Genomic DNA, 25,541 nt, shown 5'->3' with positions numbered 1-25,541 from the left:
AAATCCTTAAGTGGCTTGTTGCAACGGCGCATATACGAAAAAAGCGGCGCATAGTTCAGTGAAGAAGAAAATATCATGATCAAGAATGGCTCATACCCATGCAAGCAAGCAAAGATGCAATGACTGAATATTAATGAAGAAACGGAGAAAAGAACGAGCAGCTGAAAGAACAAATAAAGGAACGAAAGCACGAACGAATGAAAGACGGAAAGAAAGAGAGAACGAAAGAAAGAACGAAATAACCTCTAGGTAGTGCGTTGGGTGCTCGCATGTGTCATTGAGGAGGTCGAACTACAGCGCCATACGTTTACTTCAAATTGTGGCTCGTTATGTCTTGCAAGAAGTCTGGCCCCTCCGAATGTACAACTTAAAGTATTGGGACGTGTGATGCGGGCTTTCGCTTTCATGGGTTACAGGAGTTTACCATGCTGCCGAACTTTTTTTTTTTTGCTCTGCTTCTACTGTGAACATCAAACGAATCGCCCAGTTTTAAACTCTATTTCAATGGTCCATAAAGTATTCTTTCTTTAGTACTTGCATTTTCGGCGATGATTATTTCGCGTCCAGAGAAGACTTGATCGCTGATTTTTTTATTGAATTGAAAAAAGGGCGATTCGTGACCCGCCGTGGTTGCCCAGTGGCTATGGCATCGAGCTTCTGAGCAAGTAGTCGCGGGATCGAATCGCGGCCGCGGCGGCCGCATTTTGATGTGGGCGACATTCGCAAACACCTGTGTGCTTAGATTTAGGTGCACGTTAATGAACCCCAGGTGGTACAAATTTCCAGAGTCCTCCACTTCAGCATACCTCATAATCACGAAGTGGTTTTGTCACGTAAACCCCCTTAATTTAATTTCTGAGGGTGATTTGTCGCACGTTTTACAAGCTCCCAGAGAGCGACTGCGCATGAAAGTGCAATTTGTATTTGGGCAGAACGAAACACGATTCGCTGTTGCAGGCATCCGGAGCGCTGTCAGTCCCTTCGCATAATTGCCTCAATGGTGCCGTTAATGCAACGATGTGATTTCGTATCCCACGAGCGGGCAGTACTTTTTTTCACCCCTTCTCATTTTCATTTATTTTTAACCCTTGCATTTGAATTAAATAAACAAGTAATTTCGGCTCTGCTCTCCTTGGTGTCAACGTCTAGTGGCTTTACTTGGTCGCGAATTACGGAAACCGAGACCCCCGCGGTTCCATTTCTTCACGTAGGTCTTTTAAGACATTGTAAAATAATTAAGCACTAGTTTTTGTTTCCTTACTTTATTGAGTTACACAAGCCACGTCGTTAGTATTACCGATATTTTCAATGAGCACATGGCACGTTGTTTATATTTTGGTAAAGTATAAAGCATAACTTCACTTTTATTTTTCTGAAATCTGGAAATGGATACATCTTGTGAGTGATGTTCGCTAAAAGCTAAAAATGTGTAAGATAACTTGAACCTTTGTGGAAAATTACGTTTGCGAGCGCTGCAGTGCTTTACAAGAGTACAAAAGCAGGCAGTTCGCGTTGATGGTTCCGAGTCTGGTTTTGTAGATGTACACTGAGGTGTACCACAGGGGTCCGTGTTAGGGCCAACACTTTTTCTGCTTTACATCAATGATGTAGCAACCGCTTTAGATAGTTCTGCTAAGATAAAGCTTTTTGCAGATGACTGCTTGATTTTTGCCCCAGTATCTTCTTTAGAGGATCAGATTAAGCTCAACCGAAACCTTCAGGCGTTTGGGAGTTGGTGTGACAAAGGGGAAATGCGAATTAATTTTGATAAGACCACAGACACGCACATCACTGCAAAAAAGAATATTTTTACTTTTGAGTACGATATTCAAGGCTACAATCTAGTTAATGTTCCTTGTTTGAAATATCTTGGTGTCTCTATTTCGCATGACTTAATATGGCACAATCAAGTAGAAAGAGTGTGCTCTGCGGCACAGAAGAAATTGGGTTTTTTAAGAGCAAAACTGGGGAGGGCAACAAAAGATGTTAAACTGCTGACTTACAGATCTCTTATTCGACCATCCCTAGAATATGCGTTAGTAGCATGGGCGCCCCATCAAAAGGTAATGTTGGCCAAAATAGAGAAGGTGCAACGCCGGGCGGCGCGCTTTATTTGTTCGAAATATAGAAGGACAGACTCAGTTTCGGCGATGTTAAAGTCTTGCGGTCTTGAATTATTGGAAGATCGGTGCAAGAAGCAGAGAGTGAAAACGTTATTTCAAATAATTCACGGCGAACTAAAAATTAATAAAGATTTGTATTTAAAACCTCCAGGCAGACTGAGCTCCCGCTTAAACCATAGTGAAGCTATTCAGCCGTACTTGTCCCGAACCAATGCCTTTCGTTGTTCGTTCTTCCCAGAGTCGATAGAGCTGTGGAACAAACTGCCTGCAGAAATTGTTCGTAGTTCTGATACTGCATTGTTTACAAATGCAATCAAGGTTCTTTACTAAAACTGTACCATGTGGATATTGTAAATTGTTTTTCTTTTCTTTTTTTTCCCTTTTTCCTTTTTTTCTGTTTGTGTGCGTGCGGCAGCTGGTTGAACATTTGAATACATGTCTTACAGTCTGTATATCATATCTTGTATTGTATCCGTAGGACACTGTAGTGCATGTGCATATTTGTTTTGTATCTGGCTGTCTTGTATGAACGTATATGTAACATCCCTCCCTGTTATGACCCTCAACTGAGGGTTGACAGTATTTCTAAATAAAAATAAATAAATATTTTAGGAGCCGTGCAAGAAATTAGCCCACTCACCTGAGAGAACTCAATGTGTCACAGAATGTTTATTTCGTAGAAATACGGGAGATCTTATGCGTGATGTGTGGAACGTTGCGGAGTCTCGTGCAAGTAAGGGCCTTGCGAAAAATACCTTAGTCAAGATCACAAAGAATCACGCGTAATTTGCAATGTTTCCTAAAGTCTGAAAAGAGCTCTACGTAACACTGAGTTCCTATTTAGTGGAATTGGGACAATGTTAGCGGTAACGTAATAGGGGAAGCCTTATTTTTCTTGCTTAGCTACGAGCTTCTCCTATTCACAACGCTAAACTCAACTCAATACTCGCCGATCGCCTTGTCCAATTTTTTATGAGTTCTACAGCGTTTGTGGCATGCTTACGCCACTGTTCTCAGCAAGCTAGACAAGGCGCCTTGTTTATATTTTACGGAAATAAAGGGCACGTTACTGGTGACGCGTAGGCGAAATGCAATGCATTTTCTTGAATAAAACCTCCAATGCGTTATACGCGGGCAACGTTTCAACCTGCCTGGTAATCTCTGCTTGCCAAGATAGGTCTCGTCTGCAGCCGGGCGCTCTAGTCTGTAATTTTTAGGTATTCTAGGATATCACGCAAGTTTCTGGGTTAATAAGCTGTGATGATAAGGTGTGGCTGGTAGTATTTCTGTTTTGCTAAAAGGCCAGTTGTCTAGTCTTCTGAAGGCATCCTAAAAAGTCTGTCGTTGTTTTTTGAGGCGGGGACATCAGCTGGGCAGATGATCGATAGTATATTCACATCTGCACTGAGCGCACATTGGTGAGCCATTCATTCCACTGCGACAACCGTATGAATTCACAATAACTACTTCTGATTCAAAGCCGACATAGCTGTGTTGCATCATAGCGTAACGATTTGCCGCTAGCTGCAACGCTATTTACAGTAGTTGCAATCGTTGGAGTTGCAATGTCAGTTGTCTAGTGCATGTGAATAACCTAGACTCTTGTGTTATTTATCTCGTTTTCACTTCACCATCATGCAGCACACTGGACAAAGTCACGTTAATGTTCCTGCCTTTCTTTCTTCTCTTTACTTTGCTGCATGCTTCCCTGGGAAGGCAGCATCTACGCACTTGCTCCTTCTGACGTCAAAAGGCGTCCATAAGAACGTTTCTAAATATTATTAATTGTAAATCCCTTACGTGAGTGTACTTTTGTGTATATAATATGTGACTGCCTTGGAATCGGCTACCGTTCTTTCTTAGCACAACAGGAGCTGAGCGACAGTTTTGCTGCCACATGGATGTCTGCCTTCAAGGCACAAGAGGATCGACTGGTGCCAGTGCTAAGCACTTAAGTTTTTATTTTTACAGTTGGCTCATTGATGAGCGTTTAGTGCGAGAGCAGTGACAACTTAGGCCCGTTTATGAATGTTAAGCGTGATAGCTGTGGCACAATTTCGAATCTTTCACAGTTCACGGGGAAATATCTGCGCAGTGCTAGCACACAACGGTGACCAACAGAGTACAACAAACGTCATTTAACAAAATATATTTCACTTGAAATTACAGCGAAGTTGCCAGAGGCAAAACGTTGTTTAGGGTATACATTCAAGCAATAAACATTTCTCTTGTTTACTCACAGCCATAACTTGCCATAGGAGGCCGTTCGCGGGCTTCGACAAAGGAGCAGGTGCATACCGCATTCAAGAAAAGCGTGTCCTAATGGCAAGAACGCTGATGATGCGGTCACTGCGATCCACAATTAAGGAAAAATGTGAGCATAATATGTGCACAAAGCAACGTGCTGTCAGGAGAAATCACCACAATCACTAAGACCAGCGAGTGAGTTCCATTAGGTGACTCCCATTGAAATTCAGAAACCTGATAAACAATGTGTGGCGTTCAGGCCCAGCGTTGAGCACCTCAGTCAATGCGTCCACGCTATCTGTAGTTTTCTTCCAAAACATTACCTCTTAACATTAGATATGGTGTCTGGGTCATTGTTCCAGGTCAGAAAGAGATCCGCAATGGTGTCTGTATAGTATATTCTACAAACCAACGTTCTTTCATTTCAGTAACGGTGTATTTCTTTCATTTCCGACTAGCAAAAAGTAGATATGGTGAGCCCTATTGCAGTAAACGTGTAAAACCTTAGTCATTTTAAACACTCCTCTTACCCTCGCGAAAAATTATTTAATTATGCCATTCGCTAAGTGTATAGGTTTACACGCCCACGCTCCTTCTGCAACCTCTGTGCACAGTGCACTAAGTTTGGTGCCATAAGCACTACTACATTAAGAACCTAGCCTTACGGTTTAAAATATCTGGAGCTAAGTAAGTTTTATTGCAGAAGGTTATCGCCGTTAGTTATGTAAGCATTACATTGCATCTCAAATGTAAATAAAATGGTCGTTTAGTACGATTCCCGTACCTCAAAGAATCATTCTCGTTCAGACACTTGTTATCAACACTATTGAATACAAAAAAAAAGTAAAGTTCGGCTAATCACCTCCGGTCATACGCGATGTCCCGCTTTTTAGGTAAAAAACATAAGTGGAGCCCAGTTAGAGCTTCTAGAACGTCCTGACCTACCAGGATAAGAGCGACAGTTTTCGCCGCTTGTAATGTTGTTCAATCTATTGCTGTGCTATCTGGTAAGGACATCTCCCGCAATTCATATGCTTCAGGTATTTTCTTTGCTGTGCACGCGCAGTATTTGCCGAAAATACGTGAACCTCGACGTCCGAAATTCCACGTTTGCTCGGTGGAATGTGCGGCGAACCATTTGAAATGACACTTGTGAAGAATTTCAGCAGGCCAGAACAACGCGTTTACAAGCTATCAAAGACAAAAACGGAGAACTATGTTCATGGAAAAGACGCGGGATGACACGGAAAATTCGAAGCACCTCTGAAACTTCGTTCATTCGTAGGCAGTTTTTAAACGTCAACGTCAATCATCGGTTACCGAACCTTTATAATAATAGAAATTAGCAAATAAAGGAAGTGCACAGATTATAGCAGCTTTAAAAGAGACATGCTTACAGTAACAATACCTTTTCACATTGTGAATTGCTCTCACTTATTAGGTGCCATAATCAAAAATTCATTTTCCCGAAAATGTTTCGTTATTGGGGAAGTTTCCTGCTTCGATGAAGGTGCTAGTGGTGCTCCGAGAGCCATAAAAATGAGAATGTTTAGGAATGGTGAAACTTTTTAATAAGTAACGTAATCGCCCACAAAATTCAAAATAAGCCAGACGGTCTATCAAAGGCTGTAGGTAATTTGCGTGCAGACTATTCTGCTTCGTGGTGTCAATCACGGAGCCTCTGGTAACGTAATTCCTTGACATGCAAATTGAATAAAATGTAACCATTTGTGTAGAAATCCAGGGCGCATGTCTTCTATTCTCGTTTCTTTTTTTTATTATAAATACGAGAAAATCACGTTTTTAAGACCACCTCAGAAACAATGTAGTATACATTCTGTTCATAACACTTCGGCATTACAACACCCAAGTTTCGTGAAAATTGCGTGTTTCGTAAGAGCAGTTCAAGGAGGCACCCATGTGACGTGACATGTATGAAAGTATTTTCTTCACTTGTAGATGCGCGCGTAATCTATTGGTGTTACGCTTGAACAAAAACTCGAAACTTCTTTTGGCCTTTAGCGGCCCAAAAACATTGAATTTTGCGAATGTGTGGTATATCATTTCAAGTTGTACAAATTTCGCCACGAAGTTAACACTAGACATTTGCTTCTACAGTAGCACTGCTCAAGGTGAGAGTAGAGATCCCCTCCAACAACTTTATCAGTCGATAAGCACGCATTGGGCACTAAATTTGGACTACTAAAATACAAGAAGCTTTGTAAACATACAACTTGACAACATCCCAGTACAATCGCTGTGATAACAGGCAGGTTAGAATTTTTTCTTCGTCGTGAGGAGTCCATCATAACATCCGGTACTTTACAACCACACAAGGAAAGTAATCACAGGCAGCATATATGGCGAGATCACGCCAAAAAGATTGGCTGGGTATTTGGTGTCGTTCTTTGGCTATCGCATGGATGTGCGAAGGCTAAATATGGCTACGATTTCCATGTAACCTGTCGCAATCTTTGTTCGGCGGAACGAGCTAAAGCGAACACGAAGGAAGCAGGTCGAGATGCCGAATATCACCACCTACACAATGGACTTGATAATTGTCATTATGAGTTGTGTATTGTAACTCCTGAAGCAGGAATAGTGGAAGAGAGTGACATCTTTCTGTGTCTTTAACCCTCTTCACTACCATTGCCCTCAATCGATGCCATAGCATTCCTAGTCTTTCAATCAGCAGTTATTTTGTTAGTTATATTTATCCTTCTTTCTCTTTGAAACGACTAACAATTCTTTTTTTAGCGGCATGAGCTCATTTCAGTTATTTTTTGGAGAAAGCAATAATCCACAAATGCAAACCATCCCTGCTGACGGAAGATAGTTTATGCCAGCATATTTCCTACTCGCATGGCAGAATACTTTTCCTTATCTTAGCAGTGTGTTCCTTGCAAGATAGAAAATATCACGTGGTCAAATTTATTCCAGAGGACCCGCTATAGCATGTCTCATAATGAGTTCGTGGTTTTGGCACAATAAGCCTAAACATTTAATGGAATGGTTATTCTCAGTAGTCGTTAGCTAAATTAATACCTTATATAGCTCTGGTTTGAGAATAATTCGCACCACATTTATCTTTTTTTTTTGTAAACTGAGATGATGATCATAATACGCTGCTTTTTATTCTCTTCATTTCTACCATCCGTTGAAGAAAGTCAAGGTGATGTTTGCACGTTGCAGTCATGTCTCAAATGTTCGGACACGTTTACATCCACTAATCCGCACCGGTAACAACAAATTTGCCTGTATACTTCACAGAAGTAGGAAGAAAGAGTTTCGCAGTGGATTATTTTTCTGAATGAAGCTTCATGTTTTTTATCGTGTATGCTATTGTTAACAAAATCATTGAACGTAGCATGTTATGTTACCAAAGTATGTTTTTCTTTCATTATGATAAAATTTTTACATTAAGCTTTATTGTGGAGAAAATTGCAAATGGTAATTTTTTTTCAGCTATAGCGAAGAACAATCAATGCGGCTTTTGTTTTCGAAGGTTTCAGCACAGCATTTTTTTTACCATCTTCTAGGTTGTTCTTGGCTGTGTCGTGTGTCTATGCTTCTTTCTTTCTTTATCTCTATTTTGCTATCACTCTACCTCCCCTTCCCCTCTATCTACAGCCTAGGGTAGCAAACCAGATCTTCCTATCTGGTTAACCTCTCTGCCTTTCCCTTTATTCTCTTTCTCTCTCTCTCTCTTTTCTCTAGACAAAGTGCTCAGAATTTCACTGCACGGGTGGCTTCAGTGTCAATTAACAAATGACGTTGTGTCCTCTTAATCTCTTCCTTGCTTTTTTCCTTTCCCCTAGTACAGAGTAGCCAACCGGGCCCATTTTGTTGAAGCCCCCTTTCTTTTCATGTAATTTTTTCTCTCTCTTTAAAGAAAGGGCTTCGTCTGGCGGTTCTCTGCTGGCAGCTGGAATACGAAGCAACGAACGTTGTGCGCAGTAGTCTTCTTATCTCTTCTGGAGGACGGCCATATTGTTATGTTTTTGAGAAAGCCCTGGCAACTACAAAACTGTTTTTGTCGGAGAGTTGAGATATTGGTGGGTCAATGCAAAACAGTATTACATTGCCTACAATGCTTCAGGTAGTGAAGACGTTAAAGAATAGTTTTCGGCGTGCACTTTTTTAGTGTTTTTTGTAAACGCTTTACAAAATGGTAACAGTGTGCTCTCTCCTAAATTTTTTTTAGTGCGAACCAGCGCTCATATGGAAAAAGTAAAGCACCACCTTTTGTTTGCTAACTTGAGACAGCTGCTGACGCCTCCCAGTAACTTCACGTTCGATCTGCTCTTCTTTCATTTCAAGGTTACAACTTTACATCACTTGCTAGCATGGGACGAAACATTTGGTAAAAAAAGAAGAAAAAAAAACACGCCTTCGGACAACGGCTAAAGAAAGCAGCCGTATAAGGACGCACCACAGTGAGCAGGAGTGAGTTAGCGCATGCCCACTTAGTTCACATTGTTCACTGTTCTTCACAGGGCGGTAGGTTTGGCGACAATACGAAAGCGTTGTCGCAGATGTCCGCTGGCAGTAACCGTCTGTTTTTTTTTTCAGCGTCCGCTGCACCGCACACAGGGGGGATATCGGAGAGTCACCAGAATGCCTCGGGGTTGTGCGTGGCCGTGGCAAGAACGTCTGGTGACTCGCCACACTGCTAGGAAACATCAGGCCTCCTCTGCTGAGCATGAGCCGATGCCTCACGGCCGTCCACAACGTCCACTTGAAGCGTGGTGGCCGGCAGCACCGATATTGAGCGATCCTCTTGAGCAGTTGACAGCACCTCCAGTGAAGTCTTGGACTCTTTCTTGGACAGCTGCCCAGGGCGCGCAAGATGAGAGCGGCAGAAAAGGAGGAAGTTAGTTCAGCAGTGGGGATAGTCTAAATAAAAAAAATACCTTGCCTGCATGGTACATTGTGCATAATATCTAGCTGCACTTGCTCTTCGTTTGTACATGTTTATAGGACTTTCATTTTTATATACAAGTAAGAGATTTTCCCTAGGTAACAATTCAACACTTCTGTCCCTTTGCTGTAACATCCTTGGGCAAGACTAGGGCCTGGGGTGGCAGGGCGAGAGAGGTAGTCCTTCATGCCCAATTTTGGTGCTAAGGAACAAAAAACATGATAAGGACATGCGCTGCAACTGATAAAGAAGATGTTAAAGTATTTCTTAGCTTACTTTGAGCAGGAAAGTAATAACTTAACCGCTTGTCCGAGAAGATGATAGCACAGTTAAACTATATCACGCGATGCCCCCCCCCCCCTCCCCCACCGCAAACTGAAATATTCGTGCGGGCGCACTTTGTAATTTTGCTGTTCCCTCCGCTTTTTTTTTTTTCATGCCAGCTGCTGCTATTTATACTCTAACACCACGCAGCCAGTTCATTTAAGTTATACTTTGTTCTTGCGATTCTTGTAGAGAAAACACAATTTCATAGCTGGCTTCAGTACAACACGACCACAAACGGATAGCGAACCAACGGGGAGTATAAGATGAAAGCAAGGGGTTTCTCTACCCTTACTTACTTCCATAATCTCGCAGCTCCTTTCTACAGCTTTCTTCTTAGCTTTGGAGGAAGGGCGGGTCTTCCATACGAACTCGAGGATCACGCACACGCTGGACACACCAAGGCCTCCAAGGAGAACGAGGAAGACGCCGCCGACGTTCGAGACGCCCAGCGCGTTCGCCTCCTCGGAAGAGTCCTTCGTCTCAGACAGCGCAGAGGTGCCCTTCTCCCGCTCGCGTTGCTGGGAACAGTGTCCCATCCACCACTGCTTCTTGAGGCGAGCAATGACGCCAGTCTCCTGAAGTCGGAGAATGGCTTCAGACAGATGGGCGGTGTAGGGGGACGCTGAAATCGAGCAGAGGTGAGCGCCGAGTCAGATCACTGTGCAAACAAAGCTCATTCCCGACGCGTCAACCGCACGCTACGCCTGCTGCCTTTCCCCGGCGAGCGTGATCTCGGTGCGATGTAATTTAATGGGAGTGGCAGTTAACAGATTTTAATCGCTTCAAGACTGTCCTTATCAATTAGCATTTCGTCGATTTACTAATAAGAGTCATTTGGGAACATCTCCAGTAAATTTGAGCTATATGGTAGTGCAGGATTACAATGAAGGCGCCAAGTAAAACAACGGACGAATGAAGGAGACACGAGACAACCACGTGGGAGCTACGCCTACGTCTACGTGGTTGTCTCGTGTCTCCTTCCTTTGTCCGTTGTTTTACTTGGCGCCTTCGTTGTAATGATGCATAACCAACTCGCCCACCCAGCACGTGCTCAATTGTAATAAAACTGAACATTCCTTGGCGGGCTTATCGCACCAAATGGGGGCAAAATATTCATATTACGAAACCATCCACGAACACACAGTGTTATTATCGCACATCCCAAGTTTGCTGGTGGCTTTTGCAAATGAGTTGCTTCTATATGTCACTAACATCTCAAGTGATCATGCGTTGTTTTGGGCATCCTGTACTTCCGTTCTTTTTTTACTTTCCATGTTCGTTCAGCTGCACCGCGCCAAGCTGACGCTGACCCGTGAAAGCATGGAAAAAAACTCTCTTGTGTCTCATGTGTCGCATTGCTGGCTATTAGAAGAACATACTTGCTGCGCACTTTAATGGGCATGTCTGTCACAGGCAAGGTAAATGTCCGCAAGAGAACAAGTTGATTGCTGGCATACTTAAAAACGGTAAACAAGCAGTAAGCTTCGGCAATCACTTATATAAATTGCCTATGAGTAGATTACGCTAGCAACTTAGTACAGCACGTCAACAACCTAAAAGTTGGTGCACGCTGCTCCGTGTTCTTTTTTGTCACGGTTCATAGAACAGTATTGCGGGGGTATCAAAATTTTTGTGGAAGTGTCTGCCGCCTGTTGCTGGTACGACTGACTGGGATTATTTAAACAAGGGGGGAATCGGTGTATAGTGTATCACACTGGAGTATCCCCAACATAAGGGGCACCGTCATTTAACCAATCATCACCAATACAATTGAAAAGAATATTTCACCGCTTCACCTTTAATGTATTGCTTTTTCAGGCATTTAGTGATTCCAGGACTAAAGTCGGCCAGTATTGAAAGCGATATCTCTTGCTATAACAAGTCTGTGGACAGCACCAGTTTCGACAAATATGTACATAGTGTACCATTGAGTGCATCGTTGTTCCTCAGGGAACATTTGAATTTGAACAAAAATGCATGAATGTGGTACCAGGCAGTTTTCAGGCGGGTTACGATGCTTGAGCAGCAGTGACAAACTTCAATCCTACAATTGCAACATCCCCGTTCTGTTCATTATTTAAATATGTATTTCGGATTCTTTATTCTTGTTAGTGTTTTTTTATTGTCACAAGTTTACGCTACCGTTACTGTAAATACGCTTTTCTCTTTTTGTAATATGAGTCAGACGCAGCACGTCATCTGGTGTAGCGCTATCCTGTCAGTTACGCATAATTGTCCCCAGAGCTTTCCTTGTAATTGCGTATTCATCATTCTGCAAACGAACAAACTCTGACGCGCACTTGTAATTTTTGATGAATTTGGTGAAATTACAGACTGAAGAATCATTAACAACGAAAAAAGCAACTTTCAAACTACCATTGTTAAAAAATTTGTGCAGGGCGTCCAGTGAAATATATTGACATACAAAAGAGGTATTCGCACTCTTTCAGTATAACGAAAAAGAAAAAAGAACCGACGCTCCCTGCGGTTCACTGGCTTGCTTACTATACGCCTTTATTGATTCGTGTGGTGCTCTTTACGCCGCCTGTCAGATAATCGGATTTCAGCTCCAGCGCCTCGGCGGCCGTCATCGATCCACATGGCCGCCTTCGTCACGCCGCTCCCGGAGATGCGCATCCGGCGACAGTGGGATATATCGTCGATGGACTGCTGCGTCTCGAGGGAGATAGCGTCAAAGATAATTGCGCTGCCGGAAACGACACTCCTTGTCCGGTATGCTGGAGTTCATTTCGGAATAGCTGCGAACTCTTCTGCGACAAGCTTTACAAGAACAACGGCAACAACAAAATTATACAGATGCAACGCACATTTTCAAATCGAATTTTCGAATGTGAAGAGAAGATTTCGTGCAGCGCTTAATAAACTGCTACAGATTGGCCCATTTTATTGCTCCGCCCCTCGCGCGGTTGAAACTGGCGGGCGCCCATGCACTATGCGACCTGTCAGAGCAACGTGCTGTTGTGCGGGATGACCGAGGCTCGATCGGGTGGATAATTCAATTTTCTTTTGTCCTAAGTGCGAGCTATGTTGCGACACAGCAGCAGTACCCAGCCAGCAGCTAGTGTCAGGAAAATCCGCGAAGGTTCGCAAGGCAAACTTCGCCTCAAAATCTGCATGTGCGCCGTAAGAACACTCGATTAAAGATATATTCCAAAATTTACATGCTAAAACCATTACCTATATATAATCTAATCTACATTATAAGGCAAACCGCGGCACGGGACTGCAGGTAAACTTTGACCCCCTGAGGTTTTCTAACGTTAACTCAATGGTTGGTGCACGAGCGTTTGCTTCAGGTCCTCATAGGAATGCGGCCGTAGATGGTCGCCGGGGTGCGAGCCGGCGATCACGTGCTCATCAACGCGAGGCCATAGCCACTGAGTTTCCACTTTGGGCAGTAAGGTGGGCAGTGACGTATTGCGGAAGATTGTAAAATTTGGTATGCTTCCATTCTACATTAGCCTATTAGCGCAGGAAGGCCGGGTCATGTAATAACTACTGAGTGAACAATTTCTGGCCAAGAAATTCGCAAAGTTCGCGGACCTGTCCCTCGAGCCTGGCAAAAACAAAGCGACCTGTGTATGAGCTGCATACATTTCGTAACGTTGATCAAACTACAACAAGCAGTGTTTCATGCGAATGTTCAAGCAAATACTAAATTACGACGCGAGACCTGTTTTAACAAGTGATTGCTGTTCGCTGCAAATGCAAGTGAGGAGACGTCTAGCTCACCATGTTGCAGTTTAGCCCACGAGGTAAGAAATCGCGAATACATTCCGATATTGAGCGTGTACAAACAGCAAAAAAAGGAGCTTGTCATCACACACACGCTGCACTCACCCCTTGGCAGCGCGAATCCATATCCCTTGGAGTCGAGTGGTCCCCCAATCTGAGCCAGCTGGCAGTCTCTGTCTGTGAGGTACTCGATGGTGGCTGCCTCCATCAGGAAAGCGTAGTCACCCCGTCGGACCCGCTCCACGCCTTCCGCGGTCGATGACGCGAGGGAATCATCGCGGTTGTTAGACATCACCGTCCACATCCGTTCGTATGGCTCCAGTTTCGATTCCTGTTGCGACGGTGGCGAAAGCAACACGGGGGGAATTGCTGCACTCGCTTCGCACTTGGTCGCGAGAGAAAATCTATGCAAAGTTATTCGCTCGAGTGGAAATACTTGATATTCATCAGACAGACATTCCCAGAAGCCTGCGCTGCGTTTGTACTACTGCTCGAAAGTTGTTTGCCCGTGACAAAAGAATTTTTGGGCGCTACGTGCAACGAAAGCGTTTCTAATAGTTTTGACAACTACGGGCTTTAATTAAAGTTGCAGCAATACGCATCACGTGCATGTCACTGAACTTCTAGTGGCATCCTTATCCCAAAAGAACTATTCGTATTTCAACTCGGAATCACTGAAAAATATATTTTCCATCACGGCACAGTCCAGACGGCACTCTAATTTCCTTCTTTCATTAATACTTCCAAATAAAGCTATAAGTATAGTAGTACTTGCTGTTACGCAAGTTGGTGCATGTGGAACAATAATGAATTTAGCGCCAAAAATCGGCAAAGCGCTCGTCCGGTGTTTATGCCACCCTCCCTCCTCCCCCTCTATGCGATCGTATCTTTCGCGCTCAATTCGTTAATATGGCTATAGCACTAAACAACTCGCGAGTCAGCTGACGTATGGTATGTCAAATTGTTCGGAAATTCATATGGCCTATAGACTAAAAGGGAAGGCAGTGGGGAAGCAGTAAAAAACCCCTTTTAACGTACCTTAAAAAACGTCTCCGTAGAGCCCGACGCCATACAGCCATACCGAATCTTCGACTGGGCAGCTAGGTCGTGAACGTTTTCTATGGGAAACTGGAGCTTCTCGTTGACCAAGAAGGCGGCCATGTTGGCCGTGTAGAAGGAAACCATGATCAGCGAGAACACCCACCAGCTGATGGCAATAAGCCTTGTGGACGCCGCCCTGCAAGTAATGGGGACGCAGAGCGAACAGCCTTGGCATGGAATGTCGTTTCATCAACACCTGAATAACACATGTGGGAACTTGTGGACAGCGTGATTTAAATTTACTAGTGCGGGGGCTCTACGAAAGGTGGTTGTAGCTGTCAAAAATAAGGAGAAAGGTCTCCCATTTCATGCGACATTTGTCCTCTATAACTGCAAAACTAGGTACAGTAACATTGAGCAGAGAATTCGCTCTATTTAATAAGGTAGTATGAGTTACTGCTACTAGATCAGAGGACGTTGTTGTTGACCATCACTAGCTTACGCGAGTACTAAATGCTCTGTGCAATAAAATTTGAGGCACTGCGTTTTGAAGGCAGAAAGCAGAATCGCACAAAGCACTTTTCATTGTGTAAAACTGTAAATGTCTGCTAGAAAATGCCCATGTCGAAAAAATATTTTTGAACTAAATCAGCCCAACTAAATACTAATGACAACGAGGGAGCGCCAAGCTGCTTGAATTTATTTCTAATATTATCAGCAAAGGAAAGAACTGCTTGAAGAAGAGGGGTACCAGCGAAACACAAAGGACGCGCGCACAAGGAAAATGCATTAGACACAGACGGACGCTGTGTGGCGCGGTCGGTTATGACGGGTAGACGTTAGTGTCGATTGGAGGGCTGGATCAGTGGCAGTTGCGCCAACTCTCAATATGTGGTAAAATACGCGCAGTAGGTTGTAAACTGCATAGGTGAAAATGAAATACTAATTTCCAGCTTCTGATTATAAACACTGCTGTTTTGTAAGATATAACAACATTTACCTTGTCTCAATAATGTGCTCTTCTGCCCCGCAGTCTAACAAAATATTGACCACGTTTCGAATAGTAGTGCAGTGTCTATCATCAAAGGGCTCACTGATTCTACTCTTTTTGATAGCTACATTATCTTAAATATTGGGCTTCTTTAACGCACATAACATATTGTTCAACTATTAACTATTCCTATTGTTGTTCACAACATACAAGTGTTAGTGCAACTCAGTGAAACATTTCGACTACATTTTCTTCACTGATCAGAAATACGCACCGCGTTTTGCATACATTAAATTATTTTCGACTAATTTGCCTTTCAACTGTACAATATACGGCCCACTCCGGTTGCCCTTCATTACTGGTCAATGCGTCTGAATGTCTTATCTAAACTTGTCAGGAAAGCGCTTGTGGTGATTATGAAGAACAGTAATTGCTACTCTCTGCTACTTCCGGCCTTATCAAAATACCCTTTATTACTTTACAATTCCCAATATAACTAGCACCCGCATCGAAGAGCACGCATCCAGACTATCACGTCCTCTGAAAAACCTTTATTCCTTTAGACCTTCGTTGAAGTGAATGTATTTCAAAAACCGACACTTGCAGGTTTCTATTAAATTCATAATAATTTCCTAATTGTTTTATTAGCGCCAAGTTCATCGCAATAAACTATAACGATCGTATCTTCCTGAATAGTTAATATCATTGTACAACACATAACCCTATATTTAGTTGGTGTTTCAACACTGAGTGCAGCGCACAGCAAAACGACGGACGTGGGATAACCACGTTCGCGAAGTTTGTGGTTCGATAATGTGCGCTCTACACCCGTGCTTCTATTGAGTGGTACATATCACGCTCCAACTCGATTGCTCTGGGCAGCCCATCGCTCGGCTGTTTCCAGAGCACTCGAAGTACCCACATGATCCGAATTCAATCCAATCTCGCTGGCACTCCCTGGCTCGAAGGTGAGAGCGCCCCGGAGCTCTTTGGGTTGGAACGCAGCGCTGCGAATAGACCGGGGCAATGAGTTCCAAGCAGTCGTACTTTTACCAGCTGAACATAAACGGCACCGGGAGAAGTCTATGCAGCGATCCAATCTAATATACTGCCAGTAACATGGTACACGTTTCTCCGGGTGAATAAGCTTTCTTTACGCAAACCTACCTCGGGCTGGTCTCGCAGCTCTGGAACAGGAGCGCCGAAGTGGCGTACCAGAGGCTCTCGCCAAGCCCGAGCGCATTTCGCGGTCTGTCCGCACCCGGTGACCGGTCGCAGTCGCACTTGGGACCATGCCTGGGCACGTGCCATTCGGCAGGAGCCATGCGCGCCGCCAAGTGGAGCATCAGCGCAGCGCCCAGGTAGGCGGCCAGGAGGCAGAGCCACACGTCCAGGGACAAAGGCAGCAGGAAGTAGAAGAGGCGCGACTCCTGCACGGGACGCTGGTACAGGATGCCGATGCCAGTGTGCATGAAGGGCAGCGTGAAGTCGACGGCGCGCGACCGTGACACCGTGATGGTAAGGTCACCGATGGCCAGGTCGGCTTCCTGCGTATGCATTAAGAGCTTATTTAAGCGCGGCTGTATCTTGAATCGTCGGAGATAGTGAAAACACGTCACAGGTTCAATCGAAGTGAGGGAACCCTCTTCCCGTCGTACACGCGCTGCTCACGTCACGTGCTGAACAATACATAAGTTGCGTGAATTTTCCTTCAACCCTTGTGGACAAGGCTTCCGTAGCGAAGCCAACGCGTCTTAAAGATTTATTCATTTTTAGCATTTATTTTGCTCGGTGTCTGTCGTTTTATTGCTTAATATTTAACTACAACGCGAGTGCGCTATAAATAGAAATAGCGTTGACACGTCCACATCACTCGAAGGTTTGTTGCACGTGGTAAGTACGCTGGCAAGCATTTTAATCCCGGGCATCTTTTTCTTTGTTTTTACCTGACCAGAGTCTAAAGATGTTGGCTGCAGTAAGTAGCATAAAAAAAGAGGCGGACAATGTTGCGCGAGAAGTCAAAATGGACAACCAACTAATTACTTTACGGCAAATATAGCACTTTATGAATTTCTGCCAGTGTGTGCGCAAAGCTTATCAACGCTCAACTATTAGTAACCGCCACATAAAGCCGAAAAAGAGAAGATTAAGCCAATTAGAGCGTATAATCTATTAACTGCAGAAACATATCGTGCGCATTCCCAATTGTATTGATTGTATAATTCACTCGAGTGTGCTGTTCACCTTATGATTAACTTGATATTCCTAGTAATAGAAAACGAAAATGTAAGAAGTGATAAATTTGCCGTCGCTGGCAGGTAAAGAAGTTTAAGGTCATCAACATAAAACAAATGAACAGCCAAGTGCACACTCTGCCATAAAGGCCCTACAGGTTCAGCACGATTCTGCTTACATTTTTTCTGCCATCAACGCAGATTGCGCCTGCATATCGTCGTAATCATCATCACCATTATCATCCATTAAAATTATCTTCTGGCCACAGCATGGTGAAAGCCTCTGCCAGCTCAACCCTAACGCTCAAACCGAGCGTTTCTATGTTGTGAGTTCCTGAGGTCTACGGGCCTGCATAATAGCCTCAGGCAGCGCTTCCTGCTTCCGCTGGCTCATGTACGCAGTTTACCTCGTTCGTGGTCCTCTCATATCTCGCTTTGAATCCGCCTTCTCCTTCTCTCGCGCAAGGCAGCTAACCAAAATTACCTCTGGTTAACCTCCCTGTCTTTCTATTTATCCTTTATCTGCATGCAGCGTTTGTAGCCCTCCATTAGACATCACAGCTCACCCGTTCTCATCATGTCAGACAGCATTCAAAAGTTCAGCGAAACACTATTGCAATACTAGAGGAACGACGCTACACATATCATTCTAATACGTCAGCACATTTTCACTGATCAGCCTCCGATCTGACCTATCAAGTTTCATACGCTATTTGCTGCGAATCTATCAGCTCTTCAGTGGGCGGCGGACACTGCGAAGTGCCTCCGATATCTGCACGAACCTCCCATGTGTTCCTCAGGCAATGCAGGCCTAAGACGAGACCTGAAATGCTAAGCATAAAAAGCGACTTGCGAATTGCCGCAGTTCCCGAAGCGCGCAGACCTGTGTGACTAAGTTTGGCGTCGATGTGTGCCTCCCAATTAAGCGGTAACCTTAATATTCTTTCTCCCTTCTTCTCGTTCTCCCCATCTTTCTAGACATCTGGTCCTCGGCTAAAGTAGCAAACCAGACGCACATCTGGTTCACCTCCCGGAATTTCCTTTTTCCTGTCTCTCTTATCTCCCTCTATCTCAGCGCTATGCGATAGATGACCAGCCTCAAGTTCCCTCTTCCTTTTCATTTTAAGAAATATTTAGTTTTTTTGTATATTACCACGTCGACACCGGCACCATGTACCAAGGACAGTGAGAGAGAAATAAAAGGAAGGCACAGTGTTAACCAGTCAAGAGCCTGGTTGGCTACGCTGCGCTGGGGGTGGGGAGAAGGCGAATAGCAAAAAGGGAGAGAAAGAGAGATATGTGGCTAGAAATATGGGCGAACAGCGCTACAGAGTCAAAGGCGCTCGCACAAGCCAGACAGACGTTCTCAGAAAACACAAAATAGCATTTAGTGCCTTCTGACCCGATGATCGGTGGGGACGGTGTTCTAGAATTGTCTGTTCATTCAGAGGACGATCAGCTAGTCCTGCATGCGTTGGTCAAAGACTGCCTTTGTGCTTGAAACTGGGGGAAGTGGCACAATATGTGGTTAATGTTCTCCTCGCAGCCGCAGACATACCATGCAGAACTGTCAGCCGTTCCAATGAGTGCTGAATAAGCTTTCGTGAAGGCAACTCCCAATGGGAATTTCAGAACTATGGTAGCTCACTAAAAGCGTGTGTTCATCGTCTGGCACCACCACATGACGGCGGAAGGCCGACAGACTAGAGCAGCATTTATGACACTGCTTTAACGAAAAATACTGCATACGAACTGGAGACACCAGCGTAAAGGCGAAAGCGAAAACGCGCACGGAAATTTTCCACTACAAGAGCACCATACTGGCACGTCAGACTTTGGCCATACAGTGGATTTCCTAAGCTCTCGCTATTCCCTTATGCAATGAGGTATTAAGACATGAAATTTGGATTCCCCAAGGAGCCTTGAATTCGATTCTCCTCAGCCACTATAACGTCCCGTCATAAGGGGTTGAGCTCGTCGTCCGAACTATCGCCTTCGTTCTGGAATCAATTTGCCGTTGTCACCCTTGTAACTGCTCGCATTACACGGCCATCTTCTGCCATATATTGTAGATTTGCAGAACCCAAAACAAGCCTATAGGCAGCAGCTGCGTACAAAATACTGCACATAACGTCAATTTCAGCGTGTGTGAGACGTGAATATTTATTTTTTGTGTGTAATTTGTTACAAGCGTTGGGTGCAGTTCCAGATTATTCGCGTAAGAGGACTCAGAAATTCTGGCTTTTCATAAATGGCAGTGTTTGCTGTTCCGAAGAGGAATCTTTAGATAATTGAATTATGGGGTTTTACGTGCCAAAACCACTTTCTGATTATGAGGCATGCCATAGTGGAGGACTCCGGAAATTTCGACTACCCGGGGTTCTTTAACGTGCACTTAAATCTAAGAACATGGGTGTTTTCGCATTTCGCCTCCATCGAAATGCGGCCTCCGTGGCCGGGATTCGATCCCGCGGGAATATTTAGATAGGAATCAACTGTGATTCCCGTATTCAAAGACATGTAAGGCGCACGAATGATATAATGAAGGGACCACTTTATCGGGTTTATTGAAATGTGTTGTATCTTAAAGAGAAAGTTAGATTCTAGCAAATATAAGCAGAAAAATGGTAAACTATGACCTCAAATTTTATTTTACAATTGTCCCCAAACTGCCGAACATCGCTAAGTCTAAACAAAGCAAAAGCCTTGTGTTGCCAAATCAGTGTCTGAAATTACCAGTATATTCTTTAGTGATCGCTAGTTCATCAATTTTGACCACTTTAGACGTATTATTAGGCGCAGATTACGAAAGTGTGAAATAGTTTTTTATTCATTCCTGAGATAAAGAGTGATAAACATGGGTACTTGAGATTTCTTTTATTTTGGCAATGTCACATTTATCCTTTTTTAATTTACGGTAGAAATTAAGAATCCACTTGCTTCATTCACAAAATTTTTTCCATGAGGCAACCCGTATCAATATTGGAGGAGCAATCGAAGAGAAAAACAATTTAGCTATTCCCATGCGTGTAGATGGGAGCTCCCGAGCTAAAGCTTTCTGTTAAGTGCAGACTGACGTAAAGAGCGAAGTTGTTTGTAGCCTGCTTGCAAAGAAAATCGAGTATGCTTTAAGACTTCCGAAGAGCACGTGTTCTTTATTTTCACGCATTATCGAGTTTTTAGGATGCAGTGTCCACGCGCGAAAGCGTTTCAATGAAGCAAAAGCTTATTTGAGATCTGCAGAAGCGTAGTTAGGAAGTTTATCCATCCGCGCAGTAACAGCGCACTCTGCAGAACGCCGAAGATCATCAAACTTTTGTTTTTGCATAGAACTGACTTTGGGTAAGCTTCCAGTGTTTATCTCGCACTCGCAGCGGCACTGCTTTCGTGAAGGAAACCGAGGACAAGGCGAGAGAAAGCCCTCGCGCTAATACGATCAGCGAGGATCAAAGGACAGCGCACTCAGAAACAGACTAGAACTGTAGATAAAATAAATACAAACAAGCGACGGCTAGCCCGTTTCTACGAGGCGAACCAACTTAGATGTACCACTGCAGTGAAAGCCGGCCGAAGTGCAAATGCAAGAAACGGCAGTGCTATGACAACAACATTCTGACTGGCTCGTTTGACTTGCTCGGAAATCCTGCCTGTGGCATGTTCGGTGTTTAGTTTGTGCACAGTCAGCAGTACCTGATTTTTAAAAGCGCGTTGAAGAACTTTTCTACAAGGCAGTCGGCTGCAACCGTCGTACGCATAAGCAATGCATAAACACGCATAAACAAGGTATCGCAGAGAAGCAGGTTCTTTATTATAATCGTAATAATCAACAAGAGCTGTGAAAAAAACGCCCTATTTTACACGATAACACAGGTAGGTGATTGTGGTAGTCTTTCTTTCATCATCATCATCTTCTTGTCCTTCTTCTTCAGCTAATTTCGATGTCTACTACAGGACGAAGGCCTGTCCCAGTGATCTCAAATTACCGCTGTCTTCAGCTAGCCGATTCCCGGATGCGTTTGCAAATCTCCTAATTTCATCACCCCTCCTAATTTTATGCAGTCCGCGACTGCCCTTCCCTGCCTTTGGCACCCAGTCTGTAACTCTAAAGGTCCAGCGTTTATCATCCCTACGTACAGCATTCCAGCCCACCTGCCCGTCAATTTCTCTTACTTTCTCTTTCTCTTTGAAAGGAATACCGGCAATCCCATTTTGCTCTCTGATTCACACCTCTGTCTTTCCTGTCTCTTAATGTTACGCCTAACGTTTTTCGTTGTATTGCTCTTTGTGTGGTTCTTCTCGAGCTTCTTTGTCAATCTCCAAGTTTCTGCCCTCTATGTTAGTACCGTTAAAATGTAATGATTGCGGGCTTTTCTTTCCAACGACAGTGGCAAGCTACCAGTCACAATTTGGTAATGCATGCTGTATGCCCTCTAACCCATTTTCATTACTCTGTGAACGTGCTTCGCATGATTACGGCCTACAGTGACTAACTGACCCAGATGAAAGTACTCGTACACACATTCCATAGGCTGACTGGCGGTAATGAATTTTTGTTCTCTTGCCAGGCTATCCTATCCTATCCATCCTATATATTCCATCCTACTCCTACACATTCTCAGTTAAGGCCTAAAAACACATGTTGCAATTCATTTCCAGTGTTGATAAACAGGACACAGTCATTTGTAAACCAAAGGTTTTCGACATATTCACAGATGATCATCACTGCCAAGCTTTTCCAGCCTAACAGCTTGAATACTACTTCTAAGCATGCAGTGAATAGAATTGAAGAGACTGCGCCTCATTGCCAGACCGCTTTCTTGATAGGTTTTTTTTTTACTTTTCTAGTGAAGTAGCATGGTAGCAGTGGAATCTTTGTAGATGTTTGTCAAGATATTTACGCATGCCTCCTGTTCTTTAATATACAATACCTCCATGACTACTGGTATCTTTACTGAATCAAATGCCTTTTTCGTAATCTATGAAAGCCATACAGAGAGCTTCATTGTACTGAGCACATTCCTCGGTTGTTAGATTGATAACATGAATATGATCTATTGTAGAATATTCCTACTTGAAGCCAACATGTTCTCTTGATTCATTAAAGTCAAGTGTTTCCCTGATCCTATAAAAATTATTTTAATGAATAATTTATACAATACTGAAAAGCTATTGGGCCTAAAAGTGATCAATTATTTAATGTCTCCCGTCTTACGGATTGTTTTATCGCTGGCATTCTTCGAGCTCTCTGCTACACTTGAAGTTGTGAGGCATTCCGTATAAACGGCTGCAAGCTTTTGAAGCATAATGTTTGCACTATCTCTGAATAAATATAGAGTTATTCCATCTTCTCATGCAGCTTTTACCCTCAACCTCTCTTGTAAGGAATACAGGAGTTAAATTATAACGGTAGGATAATTATGGAAGACGAAGATAAAGCTGCCTGCCTAAACAACTTCTTTCATTCGGTATTCTTACCCAACCACACCTGTCATATTCATCAACCTACAACTAATATTTCGCCTATGCTTCCTGTTGAGCTTAGTATTAATGGAATTGAAAAACTATTGAAAGATATTGATGAGAGTAAATCTAGTGGTCCGGATGGTATTTCTCCACGTGTACTCAAACGTTGCGCGGGGCCGATTTCTATGTACCTTTATTTAATTTTTGAAAAATCTTTATCGACAGGTATTTTACCCCATGACTGGAAAATTGCACACGTTGTTCCGATACATAAAGGTGGGTCCAAGAAAGACGTTGGTAACTACAGGCCAATATCACTTACGTCTATCCCGTGTAAAATACTTGAACATATATTATACAAACAAATACTAAATCATCTAAATAAGCATAAGGTACTAATTAACGAGCAGCATGGATTTCGTAGGGGACTATCTTGCACAACACAACTAGTTGAGTTTTATCATGACATAATATCCAGCGTAGATGCAGGAGGACAGGTAGACGGTGTGTTCCTGGATTTTCGGAAAGCCTTCGACACGGTATCACATTCACTCTTATTGTTTAAACTTAATACCCTACACATTGATGCAACTGTTTTTAAATGGATTGAATGTTACCTTTCACAAAGAAGGCAATGTGTAATACTGAATGGAAAATGCTCCGAATATGCAAATGTTACGTCAGGAGTCCCACAGGGCTCCGTTCTGGGTCCGTTATTATTTTTGGTGTACATTAATGATATCTCTGCCGGAATTTCATCTTCTATACGGTTGTTTGCGGATGACTGTGTTGTGTACAAAAAGATTTCCCATCACAATGATACAATTGAACTTCAGAACGACCTAACAATCATTCATGATTGGTGTACTAAATGGAAAATGACTTTGAACATAACAAAGTGTGTACATCTCTCATTTACTAAAAAGAAGAAACCAATTCAGTCACAGTATCATCTGAACAACGTACTATTGAAGCAAGGCAGTACGTATAAGTATTTAGGTGTGCTACTGTCGTCTGAATGTTCGTGGAAACCACAGGTAGAAAGTATCATAGCCAAAGCTGGTAAAGCTTTGAATTTTATTCAGAGAAACCTGCGATGTTCACATGCGAATTTAAAACGTATGGCATATACAACTTGTGTTCGACCACTCTTAGAATATGGCTGTGTTGTGTGGGACCCCCACGAGGTAACCTTCATTGCCGCTCTGGAAAAAATACAAAACCGTGCTGCCAGGTTCGTCTTGGGGCGGTACGGAAGAAAGGAGAGCTGCACTGCAATGAAGGCTGAGCTAGGATGGGAATCGCTTTCTGCCCGCCGCAATAAACTGAGATTAAAATTTCTATATTCAATTTACTACAATAAAACAGGAATTAATAGGGAAATTTACTTACACAAACCTCATTACATTTCAAAACGAACTGATCATAGTTGCAAAATCCTCGAGTACCCTGCCAAGACGAACATGTATGCCAACTCATTTTTTGTTCGAACAATTAAGCAGTGGAATAGGCTGACTGAAAAGCAAGTGCATTGTGTGAACGAAGATGTATTTTATTCCATGTTGTAACCCCCCTGCTGCAAGGCCTTCGGGCGCTGCGGGGTAATTGATGAATAAAGAATAAAGAATAAAGAATAAAGGCGCTTCAAATTCCATCACTAGGTATAGCAGGAGCCTCTGTATCCTGTTAATCACTACTTCCAATGAATGTTGGGTGGCTGCTATGTTTACTGCAACGTCAATATAGAATTATTGAGCTGCTTTTACTGCATCATTGAATTTGCTGATGACATTACCGGGTAATTATTTCACTGCATACATATAGCTCTGTCCTATGTAAAGTTTTGTTCTCTCTCATTTCATGCTGCGAGCATTTTTTTACTGCTTCCTCAATCTTTCCCCTCCTATAACTTCCAATATTGCTTACGGTTCCCTTACAATGTCTCTTAAGCAGTTTCTACTCCGTATGAAATTACTTTTATCATTACAGTGGTCAAATGACTTGGGGTTGAACTTAAAGCAATGCTACTTTCTCATAGCGGTGGCTGAGCGTCGGTTTATATTTTTCTAGAATATGGGTATGCATGATTTTCTTGATTTCATCATTCGAACAGAAATTTTCTTCTTCGTGAACGTAGTTTCCCCGACAACCTTTGACCAATTTGTTGCAATTTTAACGTTGTTGATTTGCAGTGGATGCCTGGTCCACCTAAAATCTTAGCGCTGAAAAGTGTTATATCACAAAATATAGTGCTCCTCAACACTGTTACATATTCAAAAAAAAAAAAACGTTTTACAGAAGCAGTGTAGAAAAGACACAATGAAGATACGAGAACTGTGATTATATTTAGAGAAGGTGCTCTTGAGATTCAAAAAGAAAAAATAGACAGAATTTGTACTGGCAATGTTACGAGGTGACAGAGGACCGGCAAAGAATAC

The 25,541-nt window shown here is 43.2% G+C and overlaps 1 protein-coding gene across 1 annotated transcript in view; it reads right to left on the bottom strand.

Moving 5' to 3' along the window:
• Positions 1–7,550: 7,550 nt before the first annotated feature.
• The window catches only part of LOC142584928 (glutamate receptor ionotropic, kainate 2-like), a 246,588-nt gene continuing 228,597 nt past the window's right edge, over positions 7,551–25,541 (bottom strand). The window contains exons 11-15 of the mRNA XM_075695279.1: positions 16,574–16,953; positions 14,413–14,611; positions 13,480–13,705; positions 9,915–10,240; positions 7,551–9,201 (exon numbers count right to left, since the gene is read on the bottom strand). Coding sequence (XP_075551394.1) covers positions 9,043–9,201; positions 9,915–10,240; positions 13,480–13,705; positions 14,413–14,611; positions 16,574–16,953 — 1,290 coding nt within the window. The 3' untranslated portion in view covers positions 7,551–9,042. The remainder of the gene's footprint in view (positions 9,202–9,914; positions 10,241–13,479; positions 13,706–14,412; positions 14,612–16,573; positions 16,954–25,541) is intronic.

The sequence above is a fragment of the Dermacentor variabilis genome, chromosome 6 (assembly GCF_050947875.1).
Source record: "Dermacentor variabilis isolate Ectoservices chromosome 6, ASM5094787v1, whole genome shotgun sequence".
Lineage (NCBI taxonomy): Eukaryota > Metazoa > Arthropoda > Arachnida > Ixodida > Ixodidae > Dermacentor > Dermacentor variabilis.
The sequence above is the reverse complement of the archived record's forward strand: the minus strand, read 5'-3'. Positions and strand labels throughout refer to the sequence as shown.